The sequence below is a fragment of the Columba livia genome, chromosome 1 (assembly GCF_036013475.1).
Source record: "Columba livia isolate bColLiv1 breed racing homer chromosome 1, bColLiv1.pat.W.v2, whole genome shotgun sequence".
NCBI lineage: Eukaryota > Metazoa > Chordata > Aves > Columbiformes > Columbidae > Columba > Columba livia.
In genome coordinates this window covers 190679132-190704451 of record NC_088602.1, presented here as the reverse complement: position 1 = coordinate 190704451, position 25320 = coordinate 190679132, and the positions used below count along the sequence as shown (strand labels likewise).

The 25320-nt window shown below is 38.4% G+C and overlaps 2 protein-coding genes across 4 annotated transcripts in view; one reads left to right on the top strand and one right to left on the bottom strand.

Annotated features, from left to right (window-relative positions):
* Positions 1-537: 537 nt before the first annotated feature.
* On the bottom strand, positions 538-20526 carry MLC1 (modulator of VRAC current 1). 3 transcript variants are annotated; one of them, XM_065048934.1, is made up of 12 exons: positions 20374-20526; positions 19543-19726; positions 17341-17430; positions 15268-15321; positions 15025-15126; positions 8213-8314; positions 7244-7315; positions 6657-6773; positions 5713-5769; positions 4548-4670; positions 2935-3102; positions 538-1114 (listed from the first exon to the last, which is right to left on the bottom strand). In XM_065048934.1, exons 2-12 carry the CDS (start codon positions 19720-19722, stop codon positions 1040-1042), a joined length of 1140 nt encoding a protein of 379 aa, XP_064905006.1. In that variant the 5' UTR covers positions 19723-19726; positions 20374-20526; the 3' UTR covers positions 538-1039. The 3 variants fall into 3 exon arrangements, with proteins under 3 accessions (XP_064905006.1, XP_064905007.1, XP_021154072.1); XM_065048935.1 differs by lacking the exon at positions 19543-19726 and having other exon boundaries at positions 20374-20474; XM_021298397.2 differs by lacking the exons at positions 15025-15126; positions 15268-15321 and having other exon boundaries at positions 20374-20513.
* A 3489-nt stretch (positions 20527-24015) lies between these two features.
* Positions 24016-25320, top strand: part of MOV10L1 (Mov10 like RNA helicase 1) — a 32125-nt gene continuing 30820 nt past the window's right edge. Inside the window, exon 1 of the mRNA XM_021298394.2 lies at positions 24016-24224. Coding sequence (XP_021154069.2) covers positions 24137-24224 — 88 coding nt within the window. The 5' untranslated portion in view covers positions 24016-24136. The remainder of the gene's footprint in view (positions 24225-25320) is intronic.

The following is a 25320-nucleotide window of genomic DNA, read 5'->3' as shown; positions in this document are numbered from 1 at the left end:
TATGCTCTAAACAAATGTGTTGGGTTACTTCAGATTAAAAAAGAACTTCAAAGTCTAGAACTTTTCAAAAACCAACAGTAAAACAAAACAAGAAAAACAATAAAAAACCCACCAGCTTGTCAGCAGCAATCTTCCTGGTTACACCAAAAAGCCTGTTAACATGAAAATTCTTATACTGTTTGAAATCTACATGATCAGACACATAATTCAGCTAGGAGGAAAAGGCAATCTGTATGGGGGATATCCCTTGTTTAAGGGCACTAGGTTCTGTCAGCTTTAAAGATAGGAAAATAAACGAAAAGTAAAATACCTAAAATTACATTTTAACATGTGAAAAAAAAAAAACTTTTAATATCAGTATTGTCTCCTGTTATTTGGCCGATTGCTTCAGTTTGTTATTTTTTTGTTTCAACTAGTAGATTTTGTGCCTGGCTACTCAGACAAAGCCCCTTCCCCCTCTAACAAACGAGAGACGGAAGCTTAATGGGAAAGAATATTCTGCTTTCACGTCTGCAATCAGAATGTCAATCCACGTTATTGAGTTTCCACATAATAAAGACTTTTATTTACATAAAAGCAATGAGATGCAAAACAACTTTACAACTCCTACAAAAGTGAAGTATAAGCAAAAATATCAATTATGACTTGTACTCATAACTTTACAAAAGCATTTATCAGTTACATTGACTGCATAACTGCAGTTATAACAATCTCTTGCAAATATATGAAGCCCACTACATATTGTCATATTTTACTTTGCCATCAGCATAAATCCATGTGACTCAATACCGTTCTCCTAAAGGTATCTTCTAAAGCAACACTAGAATACAGATACCAACAGAAAAGACAGACGTGTTAAAAATATTATCAATATATTTCAAAATTATTAGAAAGACACATTATTTACTGTGTTATTCCTTGGCTCCTACTGCTGTGACTATTTTGCTGTTTATAAACTGAAAAGTTTTTAAGCCTTAATTCAAACAGTTGATTTACTGTGTTGGATTGTACTGTACTGGCTGTATTTGCAGAATCCAAACTACTGAGCCATCTGCACCACAACTGCTTTCCAGGCTTTCTCTTTGTCGAAATCCTTTAAGGTATTATTGGAAACCTAAAAGTAAACAAATTTCAGACAAACGGAAACATCAAACAATGCTTCAGTTAAAAACTGAAGTTCAAGCAAATAAATATCTGAGAGAAGCTAGGAGAATATAAAGATGACTAGCTACAGTCTGAGCTATTAAAATATTCTATACATTGTAAATTGCATAGTTTGCATGTTGTACACATCTATGATATAAAATATAATAGTGTAAACTGTAAAATACTTGAGACATTAGGCCAAAGAAACATGGCCAAATTTCTATTTCAGACATGTCACTTAGGACATTTTTTAAAGATTTTTGCCAAAATGTGACTGAAGGCCCTAGCATCTAAATCTCTAAACCCAAAGCCAGAAGTAGGCCCCTACAAAGCAAGTGAAGCAAGTTTTATCTACATACATGCAAGCCAACTAAGGTCTTGCATAGAAACACGGACTTCTGAGAAGCCAAGCGGACCTACAACTTTACCTGTAACATTATTCCTGTGTTTAAAATACTAAAAAGTAAGCAAAAAGGTATTGTTTTTCTGGACAAAGTGTTCCTTTTAGCATTTAACTCACACCTAATTTCCCAGTGACTCACAAACTAGGCATACTTACATAAATCTAATAATCCCCAGAAGAGATCTGTTTAGACATGCCATGACATATGCTCCAAAATGTGACTTGCAGCAGCAGAAGTGCTGCTGTGCTTCATCTTTTACACAGAACATAACTGTCAGGACACAGATCCAGAAAATAAGCCACATACACTGAATGTCCTCAGCATCCTGAGGGGACACAAACCCACAGCTTCCACTTTCTATTACCAGCTATATAATGACTTGACTGAATGTCAGACCCTGCTCCCAATGCTTTCTACCCAGTGCTGTTTCAATGCAGATGCTCCTTCCACGGCAGAGACTGAACCCTGGACTCTCTGTGCTGGGCCACACAGTAACCACCCAGCTAACATGAGTTCTTCTCTCCCCATCTTTAAGGGCACAGCGCTTGGCTCTGTACAGCAAAGGGGAGGAAGGCCGAAGGGCTACACTGCTCTGCTAGGAGGTGGTTGTCGTTTCAACCTTCACAGGCTGAAGAAAGCTTGGTTCCTCCAGTCTCTGAAGTAGCACTAGTTAGGACATGGAGAGATCAGGGATTCCAGGCACTCTTCTCTGCACACGACTTCGTACTGTCCAGCACAGGCAGCCACTCGCTCAGCCTGCCCTTTGCTGCTCCTGCACTCCAGGTTCTTCACTCTTTCAATTCACAGTTTAGGGGACTTAAGAGAACTAACTCCGCTTAGTAAATTCTCTGCCCCATAGCAGGCTTTGGAAAGGTACAACTGTAACAAGTACTCTCATTGCACAGCCTAAAACTTCTGCTCACATTGAAAGGGATAAATCCATTCCTCGGCTACCTCATCATCAGAATACGGTCATGCAAGGCCCATCCTCTTTCCTATAACTTCATTCTGACTCATAAATAGCAATTATGGATGTGCATCATTTGGTGTAGGACTACCATTGTATCTTACTACAACGATAAAACTCGTATGTAATTGGGAGCCCACACTAGAAGTAAGAACAAAATGAGGCTTTAACTTTTCAAATGTTTTTCTCTTAGCAGGACTCGTCACAGATTTACAGATAATGAGTTTGTCATACCACAATTATCATTTAACCAGCAAAATGTTTTCTATTTATTACAAAATTCACCAGTGCATTAACATATTTACAGTTTTACAGAGCAGCTTTTAATTCTGATCTAGATTACGCAATGTGAAACATCATAAAAATTATATTTTTAAATACAGATTTTTAGCTTTTATAATGGGCATAAATACATACCTCTGGTGTTCTGTATTCCTGTTTTTTAACCTGTGATGCTGTCCATGACAAATCATGTAGCTTCATTTTTGTCTTGTAATTTACACACTGTATTACAGTTCCAAGAGTAAGGCATGCCTGAATTAGCAGCATCAACATCAGAAGCAACAGGAGTACATCATAAGATTGCTGAAAATAGAGACATTAAATATGTTGTTAACTACCAAATAAAATATTTTCTGACATTCCCATCCCTTGAGATTTGTATCTAGATTTTTAATTTTTAACTCAATTATAATTTACAGTTTATTTCAGCATGAAGTTTCAATCAAAATTTGAGTGTCTGAGTTTGTTCAAAGTAGAATAGATCAATAATTTTTTACAAAACGTTCATTTGCCAAATGATGTTTTCCTCTAGAAATAGAACAGAATTGAGGAAACCACCCTCTAAACTATAGAACCTCACTGCTGGTCCTGACCTGAGTGAAGTCGCAGCCATGCCTGGGTCTGGCCCCGTGCCTTGCTGGCTCTGACCTTGCCCTGCTGACTTGAATTCCTGGCTCATCCTGGATCTGCCTCACCACTACGGACTTGTCCGGCCATCACTGAACTATTGGCTGAACCTGGTTACCACAGTCAGACCTGCCTTGTTTTTCTCTTTGTGGATACTGCAGGACTACACCCCTTGCCAATGAGGTCTCAGCCCTTGTCTGCCACCTTGCTGTCACCTTCCGTTCCATTGTTTACCCTGCTTCGCAGAGTAGCCCTCTCGTGCTGCATCCAGACACAAAATAGGATAAGAATGTAAGAAATGCTCTATAGGGTCACACCAACTGTCTAGAGAGTCCAGTCTTCTTTCTCCAACATGTGCAACAGGAGAAGCTGCTTTAAGAGAGCATGTAAGCCTTGGCCACTTGTCTAACAACACACTATGCTCCTCCAGTATCAGAACAGCATCACGTACTTAAAAGCTGGTTTTCCAGTCCCTAAGATCTCATTTTGATAAATATTTTCCTTCTCTTCTTCTAAAATTACAAGACTACTTAAGGATTAGGGTGTATAAGAGCCAATACTCTTATTCAAACTGTTTTAATGCCCATAAACGGTTCTTTGAACATTATCATGGATTGCTACACACTTTGAAAGTAAAGCCCTAGAAAGCTCTTCAGCAATGCACTGGCAACACTTCATACTGAAATACCTTAAGATTTGCAAACTTTTTTTCTTCTCTGACCCAATCAAATGAATTCAAGAGTAAGCTTACAATCCAAATATGCCATTTGTTGGTAGACATCCTAAGAAACAGGAAAATGTATTCTTCAAGTACACCTAGAATCTCTGATTTATATATGCCAAATTCATCAAAACCCCAAGGAGCCTGGCATAGTACATATTATTTTTACTGATTCTTTAGAATAATATCCCATGGTTTTTAAACTATAATTCCAGTGTGGCAACTGTTCTAACATACTAAAAATTATATCATTAGTCAAATAAGAGGTTTTGGATAATTTCAATAACATTTTATTCCATCTTTATAATAGAGCAATTTGTCTTCTTATACTTCCTAATTCATTCTTGTGTTGCTACTGTAATAGGTAATGTTAATTTTTCAGTTGCATAAAAATACATACTTTAACAGCAGGTGGATAAGTTTTAAAGATGTCAACAACTTGCATGATACTGAAGGATAAGTAGGCAGAAGCCGTGAACAACAAAGGAGAGGTAACACTGCTAATGGCAATCAGGACCTCAACCTAAAAAATCAGATAATACATGTTAAATAAGAAGAAAAACAAGTTAACCCTTTGATTTGTGAGCTTGCTTGAGGTAAGCATAACAAAAGTGTGTAAAATTGTGTAAGATTACATTAGACAAATAAAGAGCCACCCACATTGCATGGAGATACAGAGGCAAACTTGGAATAAATCAAGTATCCTAGCCTAGTGTTGTAACTATTTTTCCATTCAATATGGATTATGGGGTTTTTGTTTAGTTTTAAAAGCGCCTTTCATATGCAGATACAGAAACCAATACTCAATTTAGAGAACCAGTTTAGAAGTATCATTTATTCTTCAGTTTGTATGAAACAATGAGAATCAACAGCAGATATTGCAGACTTAAAATAACTATGGAAATAAATTGGAGTGCTTTGATGTAAATTTATTTCAATACAACAGCAGCTAAGTTTTCATTCAAATATCATCATACAGGATCAAATTCTGACTTCAGTTGTGGTCATGTGTCATTACTGACTTACATGTGGTTGCACAACTATAACTTAGAACAGATGTTTTAAGGAGGTTTAACTACACACCTAGGACAGTCAAGGAGTAAATGCACTCTACTGAATATTAGTCCTTTGTTTCTAGTCATGCAGATGAGGAATTTGTTTAAAATAAGCTCTAGGTCCAGTACAGCGCACACACCTAATTTGCTTCTGTCAGAAACCACAGCTCATAATGAAAGGACCAAGAAGGACCTCAGCTCAGGAGCATGAAAGCAGTTCTGGCCACCCCATACAAGGTATGTCGTTTTCCTATAGTAATCCATTCCCAAGGAACCAGTACAAAAAGAAATAATCCTTTGAATTATTTTTAATTGGTGCAATTAAGTCTCCAAAGGAACTACTGGATATCATTTCAGGAACATCAGCTTACACGTGTTACACGTTTCTGTCACATTCTGTAGAAGTAACTAAAAACAAGTGAGCAAATACAGTAGTGCCCACTACCATGGGCAGGCTTCCTTAGCATTATTCCTCTCTAATGACAAAATCCAAGAACTTTACACACTTACCAGACATTTACTTGGATATTCAGCAGCTACGTGACTTGCAATGGCACTTGGAAAGCACTAAACAAAAAAATCGTAACAAAATAAATATTTACCTACTTCAAAACTAACCAAATTATAACTGAGTTACAGGGATTCTCACTAGTAACAGATCACATCCTAAATTTCCTGAAAAGGTAAAACTGCATAGATTTATTATGACAGTATTAGGAATCAGTCAAATGAAGATAAAACTAATCTCCATTTAATTTGCATTTAATAAGTATAACGTATTAAGCCTACATATACTGAAATACGATTATCCTTAAAACTTGACACTTCTACATAAAAACCTAATGAACCCTATTGAACTTTGTGAATTCTCAGTGCTGAAAAACTTGTTTAGGAACTTTTTCCACTTCATGTTGAGAGATTTTCCAGACATAGGAGCCATATGTAAATCTAATGTTCATTGTCTTCTTTCTCAACTGGTTCAATCCATGGCAAGCAGCTTAGCACAGCATGGTTTATGAATCCACCGCTCCAAGGTACCGGCTCTTATTAGTGACAAGGGTTACCAACCACAGTTAAGGCTGACAGGCTAAAGGTGATGTTCTAAGGATACTACCACACTGAAACTGAACTCAACTTTTTATTTTGCAGCCTGAAATAGTCTAAAACCTAGGACTTCTTCGACAGAACACTTCATGTCTAATACCCGTGTTTAGTTACTCATTTTCATTTTACTGAACTGAGAACTGAAAATGTGTCAGAACTAAAGTAATGTATCAGAACTAAAGTATTGTAAATCAAAATAGAATAAGCACATTGCATAAACACATTAAGTATATTGAAGCAATTGCCAATTAGTATTAGGGCCAAACAAATATTCCAGGGAAAATGAAAAAAAAAAATTAAAAAATCAAAGACATTGTTTTAAAATAATACTTTAACTTTGCACTACTTACAGCAACTAAGATCCAAAAGAATGTTACTGAAAGATATGGACCTGAGACTAGAACATCCATATTCAAAGCAATTATTCCACCAAATACTGACGAAATTCCAATAATCACCTCAACTACCTAAAAAAAAAAGAAGAGCACACAAATTATTAGCAGTGTATCTGAACACCAAATTTCCTATTTGCATATAGAAAGGAACTCAATGAACGAAAAAAAGAAAGGCATTTACACTATTAGCTATGCATGAAGCCAGTGTTTTTCAGATCTAAAATCTGGCAAAACTCCAGCTGGTTTAAGCAAAAACAAGATCAGCTTCATTATACATATTTATGCTCTCATTTATTAGCTCCACTGAACAACAGTTCGGTTTACACTATTTATCCTTAACTCATTAAGTAGTCTCCCTCCTATTATACATGGCAGTTCTCATTTATCTTGCAATATTCTAAAAGGAAACATTTTAAGATATATCTCGCTTCTGTCCTTATTTTTTCAGCTATGCTGATCTCTTCCTGGCTTTAAAGAAGCTTAACTCTTAGAAAGATGAAAGAACAAATTGATTTAATAAAAGAAAACAACGCTTTTCTTACTGAATACGACTTCAGAATTCGAGTAGGAAAGCTGACATTGCTCAAAATGATGGTACTGTCATATGCTGTATTCTAGAGGGGAATAAAAAAATTATGATCAAAAACATACACAAAGCAACACATTTATTTCTAATATCCCATACAGACTGCTACAGATCCTAACAGTGGCACGCAATGTCTGGTTGGCCCATCATCACTGACAGTGAAACACCATGGTGTTTGCCAGTGTCAGACCACATCAATCACATTAATAACAAATGGGGCAGTCCCAGATTAGCTGTTATACAATCACAGCTGAACAATGAAATAGTGTCATCTTGTCTCCCTTTTCCACCTTCAAAACCCATACTTTCTTCCTGAGCCTTCAGATTTTACTGATGCGGCTAAAGAGTAACTGAAGGAGGATAGTACACTACATGACTTTATCTGGCAAGCAATACTTCCACTGTAACACAGAATGACACAGCACATCTGCTTCATTATTAACTGAAAGAAGTACTGTTGTAGAAAAATGAGGGTGGGGTTTCGGTGTGCATTTGTAACTAAATAAAATTTTATCTATAGTTCCAAATCCTGAGGCCAGCATTCATTGCCCAGGTACCACCAAACTGGCATACATGACAAACATTTTCTCCCCCTCAGGCTTCAAAAGGCATGGCTCGCATACAGACAAAGTCATAATATTTTAATGTTTCATACATTTGCCGTGCCTGTTCATAAGATATTCAAGTAACCCTGCCCTGTACAATTGAACAGGTCATTTTGGAGAGCACCCACTATACTCTTAAAGACAGAAAAGGCTACTACTGCTTACTATGATACTTTTATTTATTGTTCAAATCCAGTGTTACCATGTAATATGAAATTATACACTGGAGATGCCAGTAACTTGTCAATGTACATAATACTGGAAAAAATCTGATATTTTAACACAAAAAAGAGACATTTTAAATCCTTAAAGGTACCTACTTTCTTTCCTGTACAGCAGTCTTCAGTAGACCTGGCTGAAATTATCACAGTGGTTGCCATGAAGATTTCCAGCAGAATAAGGAGAATCAAGTTGAAATTTATCTGTCAGTAAAATCCCAGACATAAATGAGTTACATCTTTCATACTAAAAATAAAGGAAGGGAGGGATCTAGCAGGATTCACCAGTCTGTCTATTTTCTGTGACATTTAGACCTATCTCTTAATTAGATACTTTGTTAATAATTTTCTTGTTTCTTGATTAATTTCTAGGACAACAGTTAGCTGCCTACATAATACACAGAATGCCTAACCTAAGAATGAAACATTTTTTTTTCATTTATGGGAATATTCTGTGTGAAGATTTTATCTCTGTCCTCCAGAAGAGCAGTTAACGATGAAGGGTGATTGCTGGGTACATCTGCATTTTGCAGGACCTCCCATGTGAAACCAGAACACTGCAGCAAATCATGGAAGATTCACAGAAACAGAACGAGGACAAACAAGAGCAAGTGTGACCAGCCCAGGGGCTAAGGCAATCTGCTGTGGGGGGAAGGAGGGTCACAGGCTCCCAAACCCTACGCTGCAATCCAAACGGTGTGATGCAATATCTAATGCTGAATGAAAACACACTCCAAAGAACTGGGCCAAGAATGCAAGCTCTCTGCTCTACCAAGTGCCAGCAGAGCATTGATGAATATTTTTTGTGGTTTCACAGCTCTTGCAGGTATAACAGACTACATTACTGCGCAATACCGTGGATTCTGCCATTCGTCCTGCCATTGCTCATCTTCAAGAGACAAATAAGTGAATGTAATACTTAACATTTCTCTTCGGTTCTTTATTAGCTCATGAAAAGTCATAGACAACTAGTCTACATAGGCTGCACCATTTTCTAGAGGCACACAAGTTAGGCAGAGTGGATGTCCCTCTCTTGTCTTCAAAAGCACCATGTTCTTCCACTGGCAGCCCAAGAAAATATCTGGTGGTTAGGTCATGTCATTGGGCCAAGTTCCAGAAGTTTAAGGAGAACTGACTCCATTCAGAACCTATACAATTATAGCAAACCATTGTTCAATGACTTAGAACAGAATTATATTGTTCCTTCATGTCAGACCTGCTTTGTAGATAATAAAGTCTCAGTTTTTCTCTTCCACGTATCTTACAGCACACATTTTTTGAAAAAGATCGTAAGTGGTGGATTTGAGAGGCATTTTTGGGTAGAGAAACTCGTCCTCACCAGGAAATCACAGTCAGAACTATGTGCCTTGCAGTACACAACAGTTGTACTAGAGCCACAGACAGCAATAAACATCATAGTAGTAAGCTTCCAGGGAAAGTGCTAGCATGAAGAATAAAGACATTATTTGCCAAAAGAAGAGGTGTCAAACATGTGGCCTGCAGAACAATTTATTCCAGCCTTATTTCTGCTTCATGTCTAGCCTGAATCTCCCCTCTTCTAGTTTAAAACCATTAACCCTTGTCCTGTTGTAACAGGCCCTGCTAAAAAGTCTGTCCCCTTCTTTCTTATAGACTGCAATAAGGTCTCCCTGGACCCTTCTCTTCTCCAGGCTGAACAACCCCAAATATCCAGCCTGTCCTCACAGGAGAGCTGTTCCAACCCTCTGATCACTTTGGTGGCCCCCTCTGGACCCTCTCCAACAGGTCCATGTCTTTCCCATACTGAGGGCCCCAGAGCTGGACACAGGACTCCAGGTGGGGTCGCACCAGAGTAGAGTAGAAGAGCAGAATCACCTCCCTAGCCACACTCCTTTTGATGCAGCCCAAGATACGACTGGCCTTCTGGGCTGTGAGCGCAGGTTGCCGCCTCATGTCCAATCTTTTGTACAGCACTACCCACAAGTCCTTCTCTACAGGGCCGTTTACAACTCCCTCAGCCTGTATTGATACTGGGGGCTGCCCCAACCCATGTGCAGGACCTTGCACTTGGCCGTGCTGAACCTCATGAGGTTCACATGGGCCCAATTTTCGAGCTTGTCCAGGTGATGTGTTTTGACACATAGCGCTGGTACTCATATGGGCTGCCAAGGCCACACTACACAGTGCAGTGCCAAGTAGACAGAAAAGTTTGTGATCAGAAGCACTGTAACTACACTGATGGATTAGCTGATTTAGTGTCGCTTACAAGAAGTAAATAAGATAAATTGAAAAAGTAACAGTAAATAAATTTGATTTTATTTTAATATTAATATTTTCAGTATTTTTTATATGACACATGTGGAACACCAGAGAGAGCCTTCCACTCATAAAATTAGTTCAACACTGCTAGACCAAAATAAAAATATCTCATTTCCAGTTTTAGAGTTTGGGTAGCTTTGTTATTTTTGAAACAGAAATACAGCTAAAGCTACAAGTAAGTACCTTTTTATACCACCTGTAACAATGGGAAATTCCATGTTAGATTTTTAGGCCCTAAAGAAAATGCTCTCTACAACTACCACTGTACATAAAATCTATCACCCAATGCAGAGAACCAAGTAAACTGTGTCCCTAATTTTCTTCCATAACTAAGGAACATGCAAGTGCAACTAGGCAGAAATTAGTAGAGTAGCACAACCTCAATCCAATTTGCCCTGAACCTGCACCGGCTATTAAAAACATGGTTCACTGAAGCTGTATGAAAGGATTTAATTAATTTCAAGATTAAATAATTTAAAGATCAATATAGTTGCTTGAATGCATACTTTTAGCATGATTTAAGATATCCTACAGATATCCTACAGTTTCCATATATCTGCACAGGTCTGACAAATAATGACAGAGAACCTAAAGGAGGTTGATGACTTCTTGGATGAGCAGCTGGAGCAAGGCAAGACAAGCCAGCACACACCTCATGGAGATGCACACTTATGGTTAGGCAACGAATTCAAGCACATACACTCTAGTATCTGTGTACACCTTTGTTGTTGAAGCTTCCACTACTGTCAGCAGAGACCTCATCTATACAGAAGAGAGGGAACCCCAAAAGCTACAGAACCAGCCACTTGCTAGAGGCAGGGTTCAATCATACTGGCTGCCAGTGCCATTTAAACTACCCAACCATGCTGAGTGCGCCTGCACAAATGGGGTGTATGACACAGGACCAACAGGAGACTTTCACCCATCCAGAGTAGACACAGCAATCAGGCAGAATACCTCACAGAACATTTAAAATAGGAGATGTCTACGTTCAGGCCATGGAATCCTGCCTGAGGCAAACAAGATTGTAGTGCAGCATCCCAGTGACTGGATCATCTCAACTATAACAGAGGTACAGACACTAAACTCACATGGAGACAATAAATGTATGTACTCAATTTGGCGATAATTTGAATCCTGTTCAAGATCTGCACCCTTTCAGTTTCAGTGGCCCACAAGCACAAGGTTCCCGTTTTGTTTATCAGGCTTCTTACTCTGAGAGCTGGGAAGGAACAAAGTGGCAGCAGTGGCAGTATGCATCGCTTACACATCGCATCCTTCATGCTGACAGTACACCAACTACAGACATGCACACTACTGCAGTGGTGTCACATAATCACAGTCTAGGACACGGCTTGTATCTTGCATTCCATTTATCTATCTAAAGTAATTTTGCAGAGTTAACCAGCAACATGAGTAAGACTAATGAAGAATTACCCATGTCCTTTATAAGGTGGGGGTGGGAGGGTGGTTAAATATGAACTGTCTTAACTGGATAAACTTATCCTTCTTACAAGTCTTATTGCTTTTAAACTTCTGGCAGTGATTTTGCATCAGACCAAGTATTCTTTTCTTGTGCAGTTTCCCATGAGGCAGGAAAATAAATATGATGATGAAAGAACAGTTAAAGAGATGGTATTCTACATTTTCTTTGTACCACATGGATAATGGAAAACAGCTGGCAGTAAGCTGCCAAACAGCGAGACTGTCTCACTGAAACAGTGCCCTTCAAAAAGGAGAGCAAGTCAGCACCATGAATAACTCCTGAGACAGAAACTCAAAACAGCTTCAGAGCCAACTTTGCACACACAGTTATCCTGACTTATCTTTATTCCGTGATCAACGACACCATATGGACATGCAACAGACAAGTGAAAATAATTAAAACCACACAACCAAGGATGTCTTGTGGATATTATTGTGGATAACTAACATTTGGCAAAGGGCAAATTTGCCTTGTTACAAAGCTAATGTTTGTCACTTATTCTTTTCTAGTCCAATATAATTTTTTTTTTTTCCAAATGGTTTGATCTGGCTTAAAAATACAAAAGCTGTTAATATTTAATAACAGAAAATACAAATTTTTGTGCGATCTAAAAACTACTCACTTCTAAAGTATGCAACTAAAGTTAAGCACTTACACACAGGGCCAGCTCAAAGCTTCTCAAGAGCATAAGCAAAATTAATTTTGTCACACTGAGACTCATGACAAAATGATTACTTAATTGCAGTGGCAAAATGAGTCTCCTAGGTGCAGCTTTCCTGGGTAGACATAGCCTTCCAGTGTCCCAACAGCGCTGTGATCCTGTCTACCAGGGGAAGGGAATGTAAAGTGACGGGTAGTCTCCAGTCAGACTTCTCTGCTGTTTTCTCTCAAAATGCTTGGACTGGTTTCTAATATTCAAACTCACTACCAAGAAAGGAAGGGAAAAGGCATACATGGTATATAATTAATTCAGCCCCAATAACCTAAGACACTGAAGGGGGCAAACACATGAGGAAACTGCTACACTAGCAAATACCTCACAAAGGCTGTGAGAACTGACTGGGGTAAACTGTCCTGAGATACACACAGAAACCAGGGAGGCATGAAGTCCCACCAAACACAAAACTGCCCACATCTAAAGCCACTATTGCTTGAATTTGACTGTCCAGAGTGCTAAATCTCCACCGTTCTTACTGTGGTACTGCATCTCTCTGAAAATTGGGCCAGCTGCACAGAAATGTTAAGTTAGACTTAGTTACTGAATTCAGAAAGCAGGTTTGCAAGTGCTGGCCTAATATACTGCACTTCCTAAGGGGAAGTAAACACAATTAATTTAAAAGTTCAACATCTGTGAAATCTGGAGCTCCAGATATTACGAAAATAGCACAGATAACTCCAAAACAAACTCTAGCTTCTGCACTGTTTTTCTATTAGAAAAGTCTTTTGTTACTAATTCAGATCTTCTCTATAAGGAGCCATTATTGCTGCTGAGCTCTTAGTATGAAAACAGCTGATACGATAGCAGGAGAAGAACTCAACAACAGCACGAGAGTAGTCATTAACCTTCATAGGAAATGTATGACGTAGTTGTATTGAGTGATAGTCTATTACAAATATTCATCAATGGTAACAAAAATACCTATGACTATGTTATTTACTCATCCATGTCATATTCTGTAGTGTCAAGGTTTCAAAACATTTTACCGTAGCAAAAAAACATAAAACCACCCTACAGTTCTACTGGTTGGCTGAGACTACCAAAGACAGATGTTAAAAGGTTGTGACTCAAACCCAGTGAACTTTTCCCAGCATGAAATACGTGTGCTTCAAATTACATAACTGCTGCATTCCCTTTGGTGATGTATAAGAAAAATGTCCATTGAAAGTTTCCTTCCTGGTGGTCTCACAAGCAAAACTATTGTTCTGTTCTTGTTAAAAACAAGTTTCTCATTTTTTTTACCTGTCAGCTAAAGCCTTCATATTAGCTGCATTTTCCTGAAAAAAACAGATAAATGTTTTGGTAGACATTGCTATGTGCAATGGTATGCAAGGTCACTGGACTGATAAGGATGGATGTACATCTCGTGAGAGGGGCAACGAGAAACAGGTGACCAGAAACAGACCAACAGAGTATAACATCCCATTCACTTGAATACTTCATATAAAAGTGGGAGATCACAAGGATCTCGTTCCTTTTTCCTTATGGCCGACATTAGGAGAGGACCTTGCTAGTCGTCCCTGCAAACTGAGGCCTAGTGACAGACTGAATCCAGTTCCAGTTGGCTGCAGAGTCCAGTCCATGACTTCGGGTGAAGGCCCTACAATCTGCCGGAGCAGATGCCAGGACTCTCAAGATTGGTTTTGTACATTTTGTATTGTTTTCCTCTATTTTATCAGTAGCATTAGTAAAACATTTTTAATTTTTCCAACTCTCTTCTCTCTGTCCTTCTTTCCCTGCCAATCACCTGTCCTTAGTGGGAAGGGGGGAGAGAGAGGGGCTAAAAAGGGAAGGGGGGGAGAGGGCGTTAACAATATATCTGCCACGGTTTTATTGTCAAGCCACAATAAAAACCTCGACAACTATCCATTAAAGAAGACTCAGGAAAGGATTATACTTAACTTGATGATTAAATGACCTAGAAGTAACACTGTTTGGGACACCTTCTCATTTCAGTACAATTCAACCCTAAAAATTTGCTAATCTACAGATGAGCTGATAATTCATTTTCAGTTTTCTCTTCTGACCCTGCTTTTTCAAAAAAAAAAAAAAAAATTGCTACAGTCAACAGAAAAATAAACAGTCAGTTGATCAAACCAGATCACATTTGAAGATCTAATTCATAATTTTGAACTTTGAATACAAGAAGCAAGTAATTTCCATATTAATCTCCTCAAAGTTAGCTGTACCATGTATCTTTTAGCCACATGAGTTTTTATCTCCAATGTAAATTTTCCAGTCTTTTCTTACTCAGAAAAATAAAGTTACTGACCTCTCCTCACAAACTAAATACAAATACGAGGGTATTGACAACCATGTAATTACACGTGACCTCCACCCACCTCATCCCCCTTTCTTTTCTTTTAACAAAGATAAATGTAGCATTAATTAGTAACTATTTTAGTAACTTACATTTATAGCTGATGGATTGAGGACAAGTTTGCATCCAAACCAAATTAAACATGTTGTTGTAACAGCAAATGTAGAGACAAACAGAATTTGAAAATCTGGTATCTGAAAAACAGTTTCAGAATGGGTTTTTCTCTTATCTTAACCACAGTGCAGGGTGGGGTGGAAATTCATATATATATATATATATATAATTGATATATATATATATATTTATAAAAAAGCCAGTAAAAATCTTATACTTACCACATTAATTTTATTCCTTGCTATAGCAAAGCTCACAACTGCTGAAGGAATACACTGGGAAAATTAAAAGAGAAGACTAGTGGGATATTCTGCACATAGAATTTTATATATATTTCTGTACATGTATTTTATTTGGTCTTGAATTCATATTCCAGTTAACTTGGACAAACAGAAGACTAGAAACCCTGGGGAAAGTCTGTCACTCTTGTCTCAGCTGATTAATTACAAGATTAGAAGAGGTTTAAATGTGCCTTCCATATCCCTCAGTTTTGACTAACTAACCAGTACAATGTGATAAGTAAAGAAACAAAGTCATTTATGAGGCATTTCATGGCTCTTGTTAGTTTATATTAACTCTAGAAGGCCTGTGATCCTTGAGCAGAAAAACACTGTTACTCCTAAACTGGGCCTCTACATTCTTTTAAATGGACAAGTCATGGTTGTGTAAGCTAAAATTTGGCCAGTCACAACACAGTTCTGAAGAACTTTGTGAAAACTAATCTGTTGACTCAAATCAGACTTTAAGAATTGTGTCTGGGATCCCCACTACGTTCACTAGGAGCTGTGCTTATTTAAAGGCAGAGCTAAATGGAAAAAATCATGCATAAGTGAAAAGTTTCACAAAGCTATTTCTCTATCCTTTAGCTGTTCCCCACCACAACAGATATGGTACCATTACAGATCCAACTCTGCCTCACAGCACACTAATGAGAGAAACAAAAATATATTCAACAAAAATTATTAAATGTTTCCATGCTAAATAATGAATCATGTAACAAATGCTTCATTTCCTCACTAATTATCTTTTTCACACATCTAAGCACTGATGCCTTAACAATGGGACCACTGTAACTAGATTGATATCAACATTTAAAATCCCTGGCAGCACATCCTTAACACCTAAGTGACCTGCATTTAACAGGTTCCCTGGAGTCTCTGCAACACCACATGACTGTGTTCAGGCAACTGAATCCTACAATTAAAAATGGTCAAAAAAGTCTAGAGATCAATTCAGCTCATGCCAAACCAGACACTTGGTGATCAGTTGGCCATAGAGCTTCCCAGGCTCTTCCAACTATACAGACTCCTTGATCTGTAATACGAGCTGTAACAGCTTGCTCACATACAGACACCCTAATGTACACACCTTTACCCACAGCAAGCCTTTCAAACCCAATATGATCACCTTCTGCATCTACCAGATCTCTGGAAAGTCTCAAGAAATACAAAGAGACAAGATTTGGGGCAGAAAAGGAGACATGTCAGTAACCAACACTAATGTTGCAGATAATATCACATTAGTGAAGATACTAACTTCAAAAACTGCTTCAACTTAATTCTAACACCTCTAGCAGAAACATACGCAACAACTCATTCACAGAGCAACACCTGGGACTTTTTTGTTTAAAGTAAAGCATTAGTCTTGCACCTAACTTAAAACAAATCTATAAGCCAAGCTGCGAAAATAACAACGACAGAACAGAATTCTGTCATGAAGAAAGCAAGTAAATCAGACCCATCTTATGCACACAGATCTAAAGTGTAGATTAAGCATTTGTAATATAGTAAAAAAAATACAAGTCCCTAAAAATACAGTAAAAAATACTGGACTTTGGAAAGTGTCAGACATCTTTAACACATTTTCTACTACTAGAATAATATTTAAGAGAAATTTAATCTGCTTCAGTACTCAGATATTATGGCAAAATAAATCTAAAAAGTAATACTTTGAAATACAACCTGAAATGCATTCTGATAGCATTTAGCCAGGAAATTCCCCAAATAAGTAACAAGGCAAATTTTCTTAAAGTCAAGCACAGAAAAAACTGTTCATGCAGGTAACTACTGCATGCCAGTGGTGAGCTGGCTGACAAAAATGGTGGCACAAACCAGCTGTCTTTATGACAACTGTTATTCCCTTAACCATGGAATGAAAACCCGTTTAATGAACCGTTAAAAAGGATTAAATCTTCCACTAAGAAAGTTAGTAGTAAAGACAGCATAAAAAGACAAAAATTATTTACTACTGATTTTGCTGTCAAACAGCAACAGCAAATAATTAAGAATGCTTACTGAACCTGCTGCACAACGTAAATAATCCATTTCAGATGGAAAAATATTTCCCAGATATAATGAAAATCCCGAGGTAATAAGGAGGCAAGTCTGCAAAGCAACAAATAAGATAAATTAATATGAATAAAGTTATTCTTTAAAAAAGCAACTATTCAGATGGAAACCAGTAATTCCTTTCAAATTAAGCTACTGATGAACATTTAATAATATAGTCTTTGTGTGAAAAATTTTGAAGAAAAATATCAAAACATGCCAAGTTGTGAAGATTATGTTCTGCTGGTTATCGAGACTTAACACTGAACAATATAATCATGTTTGAACCAAGCATTGTGCCCTGACCTGGCAAACACCTAATAAAATGCTCAAAAGGTAACTGCAGTGTTCAGTGGTAAATATGTTTCAGAAACCTCAGCTAAGCCTCCACTTTGCATCCTCTGCTTGGCTCCACCAACGTGCATTATGCGGATGGGCAGCTGGGCAGTTACCAACAGGAACACAGGAACAAAAACAATGTTCCGATACCTTGATGAAGATTCTTCCACCTGTATCCCTGCCTCTCTCCAAACTCTCCTCCTGCTTTGGTCCAGTGGCCCAGCCTTGTGTTCAACTCCTCGTGTTTCCTTGCTAACTATTCAATTTGTTTCATAGTTATCAGTTACGCTTTCAGCAATAAATGATTAGTGTGTTCTACTACTAACATTTTTTCTTTTTGCTTGTTGTTACTCTGAGCAAGCATTTCTTTGAAGGGGCTGGAGAAGATGAAATACAGAATGGCTCTTTGTTTTTATTTGGCTGTTTTTTTCATCTTACAAAATTATGGGTGTCTTTCAAAAGTCCTTGTCAAATAATGACAGAAAATAAGGATAGTGTGTGTGTGTGTATAAGCACACACACACACAGAATTCTGGCAGACAGAAGAACAGTATTTATAGAACACAACTTGAAATTGTGCTTGAAACATTCAATTGGTCCTGCACCAGAACAGCTCATACCAGCAGCCACTGTGAAGTCACCCTGCAGCTTGCAACTGCTCACTGAACCAGACAGTTCTGTTCACTACACCTTATGTTGCTCAGCATATGGACTTTCCTTGGAGGACACTGTCTTTCAGAAGAGTTGAGATTAATCACTCTAATACTTGGGAGAAAAATCTAATTGGAATTTATTGGATTACTTTATTAATAAAAAGGCATTTTCATTTATCCATAAAATTCATGCTTCTTGATGATATGACTTCAGCAAATGATCATTAAACACTACTACCTCGGAGCATTCACAACGACTCTGTAAAAAGGAAAATCTAATTATAGGCAGTTGTCCTTTTAGACAATTAAGTTTGAGAAAATTTAATGCAAAGAAAGCCATCTCTTCTTTTGCTTGATTTTTATGTAACAGTACATATGAAATGAAATCCAAGTTTTGCAGATAGTCAGAAAGGAAAAAATGTTCAGCTGTTTCCATGAAAATAAGGCAATACTTTTATTCACTGTTCAAAAGCAAGTATTTACTGTATTTACAGTGAAACATTTTTAGCTCTTCAAAACACACAAGCTGATAGAAAAAGGTCAAATGCTAATTGCTATAATGACCTTTAATTAACATGGCTCAGAACATAATAGCAGCATATGATGTACATGCCAGATCAGTGTCCTGTGGTTCTAGTAGTTACACAAAAATTCAAATCACTGTGATGTTCATCTAAGAAACACAAGTATACACCTCACTACATGAAGATTCTACCAAGTAACCACATGACTATTGAACCATGAAAGATGAATGTGGCAATTAAGTACCACATATGTATTTAATGCCAAAATGCTATAATGGTAAGTACTTTTTACAGTTAAAAATATGTTAAAAGCATGCATATGATCAGAATACTTTACATCCTCTACCAAAAGGCACTGCTTATACATACATATGGGTTGATATTTGCCACTACCACTCTTACTGTCTGTTTATGCTATATGGTTAGTATTAAAGACAAAAATCAGCCTTCATATGGCATCTTTGATTAGTGTAGAATTATGCAAAGAATACCATCAATTTAAGTATTACGTTCTAAATTTGCTAAATACATCCCTTTCTGTACAAATATTTGTGATGAAATTCTGAGTCCCCAAATGATGTGAAACTGAACAGATTACTGGGCACTGAGACCTCACCTACACTTTTAAATTTCATATCATTTAAAGTACTTACTCCCATCAGTAAAGAAAAGATCCACCTTCTGTAACTAAAGCAAGGATGCAGCCTCTTTGATAGCTGGAGGTCACTGGATTTGATATCTGGTATATAATTTCCATTCTCTTGTTTTCCCCGCTCCAAAGTTGGCATCCTGTCATAGCTAAATTCTTCTCTGTAACCTTCTTCCCTGGTCATAACACTTCACAAAGGCAATGAAAGAATAATAATGGAAATGCAATATAATGAAGAAAGACCAAAAGTATCACTTAGTTCCTTCACATATTCAGATCAGCCCTCCACTAGGTTCTTGCCTATTTAAGGTAAAATACATGAAAGCAATATGCAGTAATGAGCTGTATTTATATTTCAAAATATGTAAGCATTCTAACAACTTGCATACAATACGTAAATTACATCCTATAGCCACAATCCACAGTAATACAGTATAAATACCAACAAAATGAAAGATTGTTGTTTTATTTCAAGATCTAAAAACCATTTTTGGAGTGTTTCGTTTGGGGGTAACTCTATAACCAAAGCTTTCTTTTTTCTTTTTTTTTTTTTTTTTGAACTCTAGGATAGAAAAGATTTTTAAACATGTTTAGAAATTAAGTTTCATTAGTTTTTAACATTTTTTATCAGGTATCCACAATGAGAGGCTTCATATACACAAAATAACTCAACTACAGCGAACTGATTTACCCAGAAACAACCATTTCTCTTGTTCACTTAGTCCTTTTTTGTTCACCTCACTGCTTGCCAGTCTGTTCAAATACCTCGAGGAGTACCTTATATTAGAATTAAGTTACTGCAGATTTTTCAACAGTTAAAAACCTTCATGCTTACCTTCAACAGGAAAGTTAACTGTCAGTTTAGAACAGCCCTGTGCACACAGCTGCCTGTGCACTTTGGGATATTCACCGCTCAGTGAGTCATGCCGTCTTTGAAAAGTTCTCCCTTACACTTTGGCTCCCAACAACTTCTATTCAGATACGGAACAAAAGCACAGCAAAAACTTCAGTTAAGCCAGGGAACAGGAAAATGCCTCCTGAATTTTAATGAACAGAACACACTAGAAAATGACTGTATTGCATTCTCATAGGGCTGCTTCCAAATCAGACCAACAAATTTAAAAAGTTTTAAGTCTCTTTTTAATTTGAGTACTACTTCTTACTTGGCATCTTAAAACATTCCTCATAGTTTTCCAGTGTTAGTTATTATAATAGCCAGTGACAATGATATTCAACAATCTCGTTCTTGTTTCAAAAGAGCAAAGCTATTTAAAATGCATTATTCTCCTAGAATAAACACCAGTTAAAAATTCAAGCATCCCAACAAGTGGGGAGGTTAGAAAGGTAAATGTTAGAAATCTGTCAAGAAAATTATCTTCACTCTACAATTCTTCATTATCTTCTTCTATTAACCATAGATTCCTGAAGTGTTCAGATAAACCCTGCACACTTCAGTTTTGCTGACATTCATATTTACAGAGCACCATGATGACTAAACAACATTTTAAATCCAGCCCGCAGCAGTGACATGCAATGGCCAGCATGCATTGGATCCAGTCCTGCTTATTAGGCGACAAGAAAAAAAAAAAGGAATGCTTTTATCTTGAAGATGTTGGCACCTTGACAGCTACAGCAATGACAGGCTCTTTTGTCTAAGCCTTAAACATGCTTGTAACCAAGGCACAATTAAATCTTCAGTACTCTGGAGGGCATCACCTTTAAAATATGCTGAAAAAACTCAGAACAGGAGCACTTCTCAATTTGTACAGACTGCAGATCTTGCTCTTCTCATAACGTCAGCCAATATTGGAAGAATATTAAAATGTTAAAGTTGTTTTAATAGACTGAAACATAGAAATTAATACAGAGCACTAGACACATCTGTAAACTGTGTTAGAAAAGGGGGAAAAAGAGACTGTGTAGCCAAGCAGAGCTGTCTTAAGTAACTGAGCCCTTCTTTTCCTATGTTAATAGAAGAAACACTATGCAAGTATTTCCATTATCTGTAACTTTTCAAAGATTATGATTTAATGGAAAATGGATAATATTTACAGGTTTTCAATGAATGCTAGGTACAGGTTTGCCATATGTATAACACAGGATCATATTTTATCCCTTTTGACCAATTTCAGGAGATCAACTTATTATTTACACAAATTGGCAAGATATTCAGGTATTTACTTGATCTAATATCTTTGAATACAAGAATTTATAAAGTCCTGCACCGCTGAACAGAGCAAGGCTCAAACCCCAGAAATTTCTGTTCACAATTCCTGCTGTTTCAGCCTCTACTGTACCTGAAAGGTCCCTCTCTCAAGCATGGCACTACAGGCTTTTCTCTGGTTATGCTGAAATTCCTTCTGCCCCCTCTCCCATGCACTTCTAAGTATTTCTCATTTTCCTTTTTGCACAGCAGTTTATCACACAATTACTGTATCCTCTGCATTTGGCATCAGTTGTCACCAACAAAACAACAACAACACCCAAACAAACAAACAAAAACAAACAAACAAACAAACAAAAAACCCACTTCATAGTTCAGTTTCTACTCTAAGAATTTTCTGAGGCCTTTAAGTTCCCTTCATTTCGTGTTCCTGGTTTCTTAAAAAGCCTTGGGTCATTTTGGTGTATACATAACCCCAAGGCAAGATCTGCAGCCAGAGCCCAGGTCACAGGCCAAGACCTTGTAATGCCAAGTAAAGTACAAAGATATTCCTCCCAGTTCTAAAGTGCACAGGAAACCTACACAAAGCCTGCAGGAAATATAACAATGCCAACAGAACACTAGAGGCTTCTGAAAAGGGTTTACAAATTAAGTGGTTTTATGCCAAGTTAGGCCAAAAGATGCTGAGGGATGACAATTAAATCAAATTGAATCCAATCATGAGAGGTTATGAGGAACCATTTCCACCACTGAAATGACCACTGAGCATGTTCAGGCTGCCTGAAGCAGCTGTATCTGATACTGGGTATTTGCCAGGGCTGTGCCATGCGAGCATCCCCCACAGAAGATAAAACACAGATTGACAATTACAACTGATCTGCCAAGCAATAATATGATTAAATGGTACATAAACTTGTCATAGTCCTACTTCTGTATCAGTAATTAATAAATAAGCATTCAGTCCTAGACCAGTTTCCCCAGCACTGAACCCAGCCTCACAACCAGGTTCCCCAATCTAAATGCAAAAACACACCAGGCTGACTAACTCCTCCTTTTTCTGATGAGTTTTTATTGATTACACTACCTATGCATTCTTTCACACAATATTTTACTACACTGCTTTAGCTCAGTACCTGTATTCCTTGTGCAGTATTTTCAGCTCTTTTAAAATCAGCTCTTTGAAGTATTTTGTTTCTCTGGAGCTGATTCCTCAATCTTTGTTTACTGGCTCATGTCTTGGGGCATGTACTAAACCGAGAGCAAAATGCAGGGCCAACAGCTTCAAAGGGATCTTCCTCCCCTGATGTCATATAAACTTTGGATTTAGTCCTTCATATGAATCATCATGTGAAGAGTTTAAACAGGTCCTATCAGTATATATACTATCCATTCACAGAATCACAGAATGTCAGGGATTGGAAGGGACCTCAGAAGATCATCCAGTCCAATCCCCCTGCCGGAGCAGGAACACCCAGATGAGGTTACACAGGAAGGCGTCCAGGCAGGTTTTGAATGTCTGCAGAGTAAGAGACTCCACAACCCCCCTGGGCAGCCTGTTCCAGTGTTCTGTCACCCTCATTGTGAAGAATTTTCTTCTCAAATTTAAGTGGAACCTCTTGTGTTCCAGTTTGTACCCATTGCCCCTTGTCCTGTCATTGGTTGTCACCAAGAAGAGCCTGGCTCCATCCTCCTGACACTCACCCTTTATGTATTTGTAAACATTAATAAGGTCACCCCTCAGTCTCCTCTTCTCCAAGCTAAAGAGCCCCAGCTCCCTCAGCCTTTCCTCATAAGGGAGATGCTCCACTCCCTTCATCATCTTTGTGGCTCTGTGCCGGACTCTCTCAAGCAGTTCCATGTTATTGAAATGCAAAATACTTCTGGTTTCATGGATGTCACACACATCACGTCAGCATTTCAAAGGCCATCCAGACTGAATCCTGGTCTTTTCTGCTTGGGCCATTTTCTTGCAATGAAGATTCCTGAGCAGCACAGCCTGGGGAAGCTGTCATAAATTACAGGATCTTCAGACAGGAATTTATGTATTTGTAACTACTCCCCTCCTCCAGAAAAACAATGTCTTTCTTCACCTGCGGGAAGGAGCGAGGCAGCCCGGGACACGCGCACCGGCTGCCACGTAACGGCACGTTACCGCCCCCTGCACGTGCACGGGCTGGCGGGAACCACCCGCCCCGCCCCGCCCCGCCCACCAACCCGCACGCCCGCGGCGGGAAGAGCCGCATCGGCCCGTAACACCTGCCCCGCCCGACGTCACGTGCTCTTTCACGTGACCAGAAGCCAGCAGCGTGATTGGCCGGCGGTGTCCTGGGGGGGGCTCGAAGCGCGGCTATAAGAGGAGGCGCGGCGCACACCCCTGGCCTAATAGTGTGGGCTGGGCTGGTGGTGCTCGCTGGTTTCGTCTTCTTTTCTCGGGATGCTCGGCCTCTTTTCTAAGGCGCTCGGCTACTTTTGGAGACCTGCGGGTGACAGTGAAGGTGGATATGAGCCATGGGCGGCCTCAGGTAGGTGTTCCCGGGCCGGTTGTGAGTTTCCCGTGGTTCGTGCAGGGGCTGTGCGCAGCCTCGGAGCCTGGAGGGCCCGGGGGCCTCGTGCCCCACCTGAGTGGTGCTGAGTGCAGGCCTGTGTCCTTAGGGAGAGCAGGAAAAGAAGACAGCTTCTGGGCTGTAGAGCATGTGGGAGTGTTCCTAGTAGTGCTTTTTTTGCTGTAGGACAGGTTACTATTGCTGCTTAGAGTATGGAGTGAGGTGTAAGACAAATGTTGTAGTGGTGAGGACTTTGGGCTTGTTCTCCCTTAATAAATAAACTTTCTCCATTTTTCTTGGGCTGTAGGATAGAGATGATAATGTAGTTTCGGTGTTTTGAGGCTCCAAAATGGTGTATGTTTAAGATGCTTTTAGTGGCATTGCTTAATGTAGCACAATGACTACAGAAAGCAAAAAAAGATTAATTTTTTAATAGTTGTGATTGTGAGTGTAGCCAATAACATGTTAGACATCTAAAGTAGATTCAGTCCAGTTTTTAGCCCAGAGTTGCAGTGCAGTGCTCTTGAGTGAAAGTTTGTCTGATATGTAAGTAAATACTGCTTATAATCCAAAAAACTAAAAACTCCTCAGTATCTGGAGACACAACACTTCATCTCATATTAAAAATGTATTAACTATAATGTTACATAAACAAATTTGAAGAATTATTCTGTATAGCTTGTTTATTTTCCCTGCTTTTTTAGTATAGAAATCTTAAATGTGTTGGGTTCCCCATGCAAACAATGATGAGAGCTTTCTTTTGCTGTGGTTAATCTTGAAAACAGTTGTTGGTCCAGAGCTTTTTGGAGAACTTGTTTAGCTTGCAGAAGTTTTTTATCTCAGAAATTTCAATGTGTATATATATATATATATATATGTATATTTTTTCAAGTGACAGATTCTGCACCTGAAATAAGGTAATCCAGGCCCGGCTGAATGGAGAGCTTTGGCTGGAACTCAGAACAAAAAAGAAGTCTGTCCTTTAAAAGAAAATGCAGGCAACTCAAGAGGAATTCCAGAAAGTTGTGTGGTTATGCAGGGAGAAAATTGGAAGGGCCAAAGCCTCTTAAGCATC

Excerpts from the sequence above, each read along its gene's own strand:
- MLC1 (XM_065048934.1), bottom strand. The coding sequence starts at position 19,722 with ATGACCAGGGAAGAAGGTTACAGAGAAGAATTTAGCTATGACAGGATG. Across the intron at positions 15,322-17,340 it reads TACGTTGTGCAGCAGGTTCA|TGTATTCCTTCAGCAGTTGT; the intron begins GTAAGCATTCTT and ends TAATTTTCCCAG. Across the intron at positions 7,316-8,212 it reads ACTGCTGTACAGGAAAGAAA|AATACAGCATATGACAGTAC; the intron begins GTAGGTACCTTT and ends ATTCCCCTCTAG.